Genomic DNA, 9,886 nt, shown 5'->3' with positions numbered 1-9,886 from the left:
TGTGACAGATTGGCTCAGTGGCAGTGCCAACAAACTACCAGGATCAGGATTTCTGGAGGATCTTAAAGGGAATGTCTCAGGACAAAGCCGTTCCTGCGTGCTTTATAAAAACATGAAACCTGACGCAACGTCAGCAGCACGCGGAGCCTCGTGCTTTATCCTGGCGGTGTGTTTTGGACGCTTTTCTCGCCACAGATCTAGTTTTATTCTCCCATCCTGGTTTAAACTCTCCTCCGTGGAGGTGGGTAGAGCTGCAGTGAGAGCAGAGCTGCCTCCAGTCGCTGCTGACGTCGCGTCTCCGGCAGAGGGCTTCTCAGGACGGGGAGGGGGGGAGGGGGTGAACGGGTTCATCGGGTTCATACTCACAGTTCGGGTCGGCTGCTTACCGGAGAACACCAGCTCCCTCCGTTACCGAGCGGCTGCGGCACACACAGCTGCCAGATCATGACGGGAGTCCGCAGCAGAGACCGTGTCCGCGGCGTTTATTCTGGACACTAAGTTGATGAGTCCAAAGCTGCAGCAGCCATTTTCCAGGTGAGAGCCAAAGGGTGCAGTAGATGTGTGGTCCTGATCCGGTCCTGCATGGAGGCATCTGCAGGAGGAATCTGAACGATGATGGCTGATGGGTGCTGCAGGGGGGTGGAGAGGGGCAGGGGGGGTAAGATGGTATCCGACTCTCTGCCGAGGCACCCGTATCCTCAGCAGTACATCCAGACCGGAGCGCTGCAGCAGGGGAACGACATCCAGGAGTTGGCCTCCAAGCGCGTCGACATCCAGAAGAAACGCTTTTATCTGGACGTGAAGCAGAGCGTCCGCGGCCGCTTCCTGAAGATCGCGGAGGTGTGGATCGGGAGAGGCCGTCATGACAACATCAGGAAGAGCAAGCTGACCCTGTCCATGTCCATGGCCCCGGCGCTGCGCTACAGCCTGGGGGACTTTATTGACTACTATGCCCGGATTGGACTGCGGGGGGGCTCGGGCCCGGCGCCCCATCCGTCCGATGAGCAAGGCACCAACGGACAGGGTCGCGGGCACGACGCTCGCAGGAAAGTGCGGGAGCAGCACGTGACTCCGTCTCCCGCCGGCTCCGTGGGCTCTGACGACCATGCCCACCGCGTCCTCAAGAGCGAGTTCATCGAGAGGGACAACAGGAAGTACTTCCTGGACCTGAAGGAGAACCAGAGAGGCAGGTTCCTCCGCATCCGGCAGACTGTCGGTAAAGGTCACGGCTCCATGGGTTACTACGGCCAGGGCATCGAGCAGACCATCGTGCTGCCCGCTCAGGGGCTCATCGAGTTCAGAGACGCCCTCTCGCAGCTCATCGAGGACTACGGAGACGAGGACGCGGACGAGCACGGCCGAACCGGCTCCAGGAACCGGCTGGACAGCCCCGAGCTTCCCGAGGCCGCGTCCTTTCGAGTGGACAACAAACGGTTTTACTTCGACGTGGGCTCCAACCGATATGGCGTGTTCCTAAAGATCAGCGAAGTACGCCAGCCCTACAGGAACACCATCACGGTTCCGCTTAAGGCCTGGGCTCGGTTCGGAGAGAACTTCATCCGCTATGAGGAGGAGATGCGGCGGATCTTTTCATGCCACAAAGAGAAGAGGACAGAGGTTCGGCAGGACAGCCTGGAGCAGGACGATTGACCCCGGCACGTGACGGCACCACAGACGCACGTGCCCTGGACATCTGGCTGAATGACCAAGGGCTGGTAAACTTCAACCTTCACCTTGCCAAGAAGTGATTCATCCACAGCCTTATACCAACATCCTCCCTAGTTCTAGTGCTGCTTTAGCCAGGACCAGTCCGGGCCCAGTCTGGGGCTCTGAGTGGATCCATAACCAACCCATGGCCTTTTAAATTTAAGAGTGCACTGTACAAAGGGCCAGTGTTTAATTATACCTAGTAAGGTTTGTCTAGAAGTGGTAAACATGGTGGAACACTGGGAATTGTTAGAACATTTTACTGTATCAGTTCTGTATTTGAGTCCGGTTTAATGATTAGGTGAGGTTCTGGTGTAGTTTGCTGTGCTGAGCTGCCCCTGCAGGTAACACAGAGGTGGGGTGTGCTAAGCCAAGTGATGTCATTGTGTCACTTTAAAAAAATATAGCCAAAGGACTCTGGGGAGAGCAAAAGTGGTGTGACAATGCATGCTGCCAGTGAAATGATAACGTTGGTGTTGTGACAAGCATCTTACTTTCATTTAGTGTGTTCCTCCAGTCACTTCAACCTGGTTGTGTCCACAGACACGGGGTCACCAGGTCTGGGTCTGGTTCCAGACAGAAATAATCTGGTTACCGCGATGGAGTGTCTACCAATTCCACTATAGTCCTTTGTTCTGTAATGCTCTATGTAGCCACCCAGCTTTCAAACAAAAATTGATTTAAGTGCAACATTATCAGTCCTTGGATATAGCATACTCCAGAGTGATCACGGTTTCCTGCTGCTTTGGACATCACTCATAAGATGTTAGTGGTCTCCTGTGGCCCACATGGACAGCAGGTTCCCACATCAACACTAACAAGGTTATTATTTTGGTTTTATGACGTGTTTTCTGGCAAATACAACTGTAGATGAGTTTAGTACATGCAGACAGAAAGATCAGGTATATGTGAACCACACCAGCATCATTATGGTCACAGGATGGTTCCACGCTGTTTAGAGTCACCAGGGTACAAAGAGCCAAGGAGGCCTGGTCTTAGCTAAGCTTCCCACCCAGACCAGGTTTTTCCATCTGCTCTGGAGTCTTATTCTGCTGCATCGTTGGTGCAAGAGTTATTGAAAACACCAATGATGTGCTAAATGAACCCGTGGAGCTCACTGAGCATTGCTGCTGTCATTTAATTCAAAACTGAAAAGTGTTTCTTTAGATATCTGTCTACATGAAAAGTGTTTTTTTGTGTCTTCAGCTGAGTACAAATATAATCATGCAGTCGTGGTAAATAGCCCTGAAGAGAAAAAGGTCAGCCATGTTGGCTGTAAATGGATTCATTTGAAGAATCAAAAAGTTGCATATACAGGAAACATTTAGGTCGCTAATATTCTTCCTTATGTTGTTCTTTGGGGTGCTTACATCCCATGTCCTGCAAAGAACTGCTCTAAACAATCCCCAGAAGGCTTCGTAGAGACGTCTTTAAGATATTTAAGCGTGCTGGTTTGTTATTTTAATAAAAGTTCTTTAGAAGCTGTTAGCAAGGAACTTCCATAGACTGGAAGTCTAGGAGCCATTTGGAGCTGACACAGTCCCTCCTGTGTGTGTGTGTGTGTGTGTGTGTGTGTGTGTGTGTGTGTGTGTGTGTGTGTGTGTGTGTGTGTGTGTGTGTGTGTGTGTTTGTGTGGAACCTTTACACACCAACCTTCAGCCTGAGTGACATGATGTCAAATTGAAGGTTGGCACAAAAATAAGATGTAAAAAAAAAAGCACTAGCACTAATGTTTATGCTTGAAAATTCAGCCACATCTTTAGAAAAAGAGAAGCTAGTTTTGGTAACCAAATTGGGACAAGATCTCTCCAAACCCAAAAGTATTTCCAACATTGAGAATATATTTGAACCAGGTGTGCCATAGTTTATTTGTACAGGTTACAGAGATGTTTCTGTCTGACGCTGTGAGCCATGGCACCTCGTGTAACAACCACTAGTTTAGTCCTGGCGGCTTTAGGCTTCAACATATTATTTAACACTCTTCACCCAATTGACCCTATGACCCGTTGAACCTCTTCTGATGCCTCAAAAAGGTGACCAGATAAGATCAGAACTGCAGTGACCCAACTGGGATCATCAAAAACAGTAAAGGCATATCTTCATTAAAGAAATCAGACATTTCTAAAGAAAGTTGGTCTATTTGTGACGTCTGGGACTGAATTTATCAAGGATTATTTAAGCATACCATAAGGAGGACAAACATTTGTCCTCCTGTGAGGTCATGAAAGAACTGAGTTGTTGATTGTGACCTGTTGACAAGTCTGCGGTTCAAACGGTCTGTTGGCTATAACTAAGTTGTGCACAATTAAACCCAGCTCAGTGGTGTCTGTCTCAAAGCCATGGCTCACAATGGGTTTGCTGTACTTGTACTGTCTGGTGAAGAATGCTCTTTTATTTTCATATAAATGCCCAAAGGTATCATAATGTGTACAACTCAAAGCACAATTTATTTAAAAATGATGTTAAATTATATTTTATACATCAAACTGGTTTAACAATGAATACCAGTGATTCGGGCTTTAGAAGCCAATTTTCTTCAAAGCAAAATCTTTAAGCTAAACGTTGATATAAAGACGTAGCATATATAATATAATGAGTCATTTTCACAGGTATGATGCTTATGAGTCTGTTTAAAATCTCCAAAAAAGCACTTTAAAGAAAAGTTGCACTTTTGTTGAACAGATTTTACGTAGAGGAACCAACCATTTACAGTCGTGTTTTCAGTGGAAAGTGACAATCACCTATCAGTGCTTCTTACCGTATCGTTTTACTGTGGGATTCACTATTTTTGATTCAGTTGGGTTTTAACAGATGTTAGAGCATGTTCATACCATGATGAAGAGTCTTTAGACATACTGGGAGTTCATTTAAAGGACATTGACATGTATCTTGTCCCCTGACAGGTGATGTGGGTGGCAGTTGGTTACTATAGCATCTGGAGCTGGGTGGTACGGGTCAGGTACCAAGGGAGTTGTCTGTCCTTGAAGCTGTTCTAAAAGCAGAAAGAGGTTGAAAGAAGCTTAACGTTTAGTTTGTATGCTGCGCACTTCCAGCTTGATGGGTGATTGTATATTTCTGCAGCTGCGGATCTTGTTGGATTGTCCCAGTCTGCAAAAGTCTGGATTTACCAGCAGTGGGCCACAAAAACAAAATGGGCAAACCGGCAAAAGAAAACTGGGCATCCCACGATCATTGGTGCTTGTGAGGTGTGAAAGCAGACTTTTGTTCTCTGAGCCAATAGAGAAGCTTCTGTAGCCTGAATTACTGAGCAGGTTCATGCTGGTTCTGACAGCCATTCCCAGGCAGTTGTGGGTGGGCCTGTGTAGCTGCTGAGAGGTCTGGGTGCCCCTGCTGACCTGTGCCCACTGCTGGAACAGCCTGACATCAGATCAGGAACGAAGTGGAACAATAGAAAAGCATGCCAATGACTGATTATTATGGATACTATTTGAATTGTGTGCCTGCCTGGGTCTCTGTATACTTTTCACCTAGGGCAGGTGTGCTGTTGGCAGGTGTAGTACGATCAAAAATTATTCTACGTCCCATTGTTGTTGACAAGTGAAGCCATTTACAAAAGCTGCCATGTTGTTTGGCACCAGAGTGAGACCACTTGGGATGTGGGGCTGGAAGTCCCACCTTCTCGCCTGCACACAATCGTGGTGTTTCAAGGCTTCAAACAACTAATCACAGTTAAACATTGAAGATAAAGAGGACCACTCAAACTTTCAGCAGCAAAGAAAGAGCTAAACGAATCAGCTAAAGTCAACACCTGGTAAAAGTAATCTGAGGTGTATTTTTATCTTTTAGTCAAGATAAACAGTGCTATTTGAAATATCTACTACCACCGCAGCCACTACGAGGTTTGTGTTTTGCTTTTGACTAAACTTTAATGTTCCTCCTGTGTTCTAGTACACAATTTATATCATCCATCATTACAATTGTTAAGCCTCTCCTGCAAAAACAGCTTGTCCGTGTGTATTTTTTTGACATGTACCACCTACCTACCTCAACACTGTTACAGAAGTAGGACCCTCCTTTATAACTCCGATGGCAGGGACCTCTTTCGGCAGGTTAAAGCACCCAGCCACGGGGTAAAAGGGGTTCAACAAACCAGTTAAGAGGGCTTATTGGCTTGTGTGTTATCCAGATTTTAACTGTTGTATGTGCTCGACAAGCATGACTGGTTCAAGTTGCTTGAACCGTGTCTCACAGCTTCCAGGTTCCGATACTGATGAATTGGTCTTAACCTGTTAGACAGCCAGTGGAGTCCATTAGGAAGGGTTAGGAATGCCTTGGCGCAGTGGTCCTAGTTTATGACTAAATGGTGCAAAATGAAGCTGAACCGACATCAATAACAGCTAGACCACGTGTGTCCACCTACTTCCATAGTTGAAAGTGAAGCCATGACCTCCTGTGTGCAGGAGCTGCCATGTTGTTTTTCACAACCAAAATCTGAGACCTTGCCCACTCACCTGCACACAATCGTGGCGTGTTGTTAAACATCTAATTACAAACAAAAAGGGAGGGTGTGAAAGCTATTTGAACATGTATTAGCGAGGTAGGAACCATGTCAAGACTCAAAAACAAAAGAAAAGGTATTTGAGGCATGTTTTTTTTCCTTTTAGTCTGGAAAATGTAGATTTAATTTGCACGAAAAGGGCGAGGTTTACAAATTGTAATTCATCACGCCACTACTTTTTGCTTCATATTTCATTTTTGTCTGGCTATTTTATATGTTGATGACCTGAATGTTCTAAAGTTTATGTGACTATAAACAAATGTTTTAAATTCATACAAAAAATAGAAATGACTGCATTGTAAAAAAAAAAAGCAGGCTGGTTTCCAATGGGGGACATTTGGGATTTATAAACTTTTAAGGGACGTGCAATATCAGTTTAGAATCATTTAAATAAACCTGAATGACATGCTGTCCTAATACATACTTTGACTTATTTGGTTCATGTAAACCAATATTCTTGGTGCTCAGAGGGCATTGAACCATATTTTAAAATGGACGTTAAAAGTAATTATTGTAATTACACGTGTTTAAAATTACGACGATGGCAGATGTTTTTCTCGTAACGTGTTTCCGCTAAAATCATCCGATTTGATCCGATCAAGCTTAGAGTTTGTTTATCTTAGCTTCTCTAGTTTAAGTGTGTTAATGTATTGTGTAGTAGCAACATAATGAAGTTGGAATCCCTCCTAATAAAGTTTCATTGAACCTGCTCTTGCAGTTAACTTCATCTGTGGACTGAAGAAACAGAATTTAAAACAATCAGTTGTTGGAAAGACCCACACTCTGCCTTACCCTCTGCTCCTGCTTATGTTGAGTCTAAAGGTTTCCTGTGTGCACCCAGGGTAACACGACAGATGTGTAGATGCTACAGGCAGCATGTGTGATCGGCTTGGCTTTAGAAACGACATCCAGCAGAGATGAGAAATAAAACCAGACATAACTTTTTAATTTTTCAAATCTAAACTGAAACAGATTGTGTACCCAGATACTTGAATCTGACTCATTCGAGGCCAGTGAGAACAAACTGTTCTCATCTAAGCCCTTGCAGCTAGACCATCTCCTCTGTTTCTAAATGAGGACCCACATGCTAGAATGTCTGTCTGTCAGAAATGTAAAGCAGAAGGTAAAACGAGTATTGAGCCTCAGGTGCTTGCCCTGTCATGAAGTAAAATATCGTCATCAGAAGGTCAGACAATAGTGAAACACATCCACTGTGTGACCCTGGTTTTCCGTGGACTGTAGAGCTACAGGATTCTGGACTTCAACCGATACTTTGATGCAAAGATGGATCATTTCCAATCCTGACGCCTTACAACTCATTTTGAATTATTAGTCTCTGCTTATTTTGGTTCTTGTTTAGTTTTCGAAAGTGAAAAACAGCCAAAGTCAACATGAGAGCAGATGTACAAGGGCAGATGTTCTGAAAATATGTGGCGTTGTCACATCAGAATGAAAGTGAGCCTTTTACAGAGGTGATTATTCAAAGGTCAGAGGTGAACTCGGCCTGAAAAAAAAAAGGTGTGTGTTGATGTGTAGTTGTGCAGGTAGAGTGATGTGAATGTAGAAGACATTCTCTTGTTCCGTTGTGTTTTGCCTTCTGTTGTGAACTGGAAAATGTAGAAATTTAGATGTTTAGTTTTCCTTTTAAAATCAACTAAGGTGAAAAATGAAAAGGCATAAAATCACATAAATGTAATACACTGATGTGTTTGGTAGTCCTGTAAACTAAGGTTTCTGAAACAAGGAAAAGTTGTACTCTAGCACTTCCTTTAACGTGTACTGTATTCACTCCATTTTCATGTAATGTACTGTATGAATTATTCATGACTTGCCTTGTCACATTTTGAACAATGGTATATTTAGACATGGTAAACAAAAACACAAAGATGTTAGAGTGTATGCATGCTAATGGTCGGGTGCCAGCATAACTATGATAAATGGTGCTATGTAATAAAGGTGCTTCTATGGACCCCAGCTGAACGCATGCAAAGAGGATCTATTAAAAGAAGAAAATAGAAAATGTATGTTCTGCTGTTCTTCAGTGAAGCTGCTTCCCAAATACATCAAAAAAAATTCTCCTTATAGAGTGCAGCAACCCTCCAAGTTAATATTCCAACTGTGGTTTCCAGTCAAGACACGTGACAACAGGTCACCGTTCTCTACATGAGCACACAGTGTCTTCACTGTTTACAGTCCTTCAAACACACATTCAGGGCTACATTTAGTTGGTTGGGAAGTAGCATTTTAATAAAACTTTAAGGTTATTTTCTGTATTTTCTGAGTCCCAATGCTGGAGACTATGGAGAGTGTCTGTTAGAAGCCTCCAAACCTCCATGAATGACGGTGTTTAAAAAACTTGGAAGTAGCAGATTTCCTAAATGATTGCGAACAACAATGAAGTCTGACAAAAATTACTGTCCCCCCCCCCCCCCCCTTCTCAAAACGGACAGAACCAGGACCAGCTCGGATCTGTCTGAGGATGGTCAGCCGTAAACCCATAGGACCAGTCAGGTCCAGTTCTGGTTCTGCTGCCTTTGTGGGACAAAGTCTAAAACATCCACAGTCTGATGACATATTTTTGTACCTTTCATTCTTTGGATGTTTGTGTATTAGATTATTTTTCATGTAGCACCATCACTGCATTGCTAACATCATAACGGTCTTTTAAAAAGTCAAAGATTGGAGCTTAAAAACTTTGTGCTGATTGTCTCTGGAGAGAAAATGGAAAATATAAACGTGTGTTTGTTAGCTGTACTGATCAGTGCTCTTATGTTATTTCATTAAATGTTTTGCAGGATTAATGATGCTTTGGTTTTCTTTTCAGCTGTTGCCACACATTACTGCATGCACCGGTGGTTTAACGCCTGTCTGTAATTTAACAATTGTTGCCAAATTTTAAAGAAAGTTCACGTATTATTTTGTTTTCTAGAATTATGACGTTAATGGAGACATTTCTTAGAGCACTCTTTTCATATTATTGACCACTCAGTGTTTCATATTGAGTAATATTCACACACATACACACAATTAACAGGTCACATGTGAACATGGTCTTCAGTGTCCTGCCTGAGGACACTTAGACAAAGAATCAAATCACCAACCCTGCAATTGTTTATGTCTGTTTATTTCAGCAGATGCTTTTATCCAACATGACCTACAGAGATTGGAAAAAAGCTCTTTTAGCTCCATTAATTTTTTTGTTCTTTCAGGGATCCATAAGCCGACCAGAAAGGGAGGAGACAAATGGGCCATTTCCATCTGTACCGGGTCGGCCCGGGCCGGGTAGCGTAGGTTGATTACATATCTGGGTGGCCTGGTATTTTTCCGGGCCAACCAAGGCTCATTCTCAGCCCTCTTCTCGAGGGGGTCTGCTTCAGGCCGACCAGGGCCAACACACCCACTGCTGACAGCAAATTCTCACCTTCCATTAGAGCAAGCCTCTGATTGGTGGGTAGAATCAGCCCACATGGGCTTAAGACAAGGATGTGTGGAATCAACCGGGCCAGGCTAGGGCCGACTGGGGCTACCCGGCCCGGGCCGACCCGGTACAGATGGGAATGGCCCATTAGGCTCCCTATATATGAATATAGTCTGGCCACGACACATTGACGGCTCTCAGTCATGGGGCACGATCTACAGTTATCTTTCAGACTGTCTGTG

General features: G+C 44.4%; 1 protein-coding gene across 1 annotated transcript; it reads left to right on the top strand.

Annotated features, from left to right (window-relative positions):
- The first annotated feature begins 481 nt into the window (after positions 1-481).
- purg (purine-rich element binding protein G) lies at positions 482-1,846 on the top strand. Its single transcript, XM_054744052.2, has one exon. It carries the CDS (start codon positions 613-615, stop codon positions 1,648-1,650), a length of 1,038 nt encoding a protein of 345 aa, XP_054600027.1. The 5' UTR covers positions 482-612; the 3' UTR covers positions 1,651-1,846.
- The last annotated feature ends 8,040 nt before the right edge of the window (positions 1,847-9,886 follow it).

The sequence above is a fragment of the Nothobranchius furzeri genome, chromosome 6 (genome assembly GCF_043380555.1).
Source record: "Nothobranchius furzeri strain GRZ-AD chromosome 6, NfurGRZ-RIMD1, whole genome shotgun sequence".
NCBI lineage: Eukaryota > Metazoa > Chordata > Actinopteri > Cyprinodontiformes > Nothobranchiidae > Nothobranchius > Nothobranchius furzeri.
The sequence above is the reverse complement of the archived record's forward strand: the minus strand, read 5'-3'. Positions and strand labels throughout refer to the sequence as shown.

What these genes read in the sequence shown, in the direction of transcription:
- purg (XM_054744052.2), top strand. Translation starts at nt 613, where the DNA reads ATGATGGCTGATGGGTGCTGCAGGGGGGTGGAGAGGGGCAGGGGGGGT.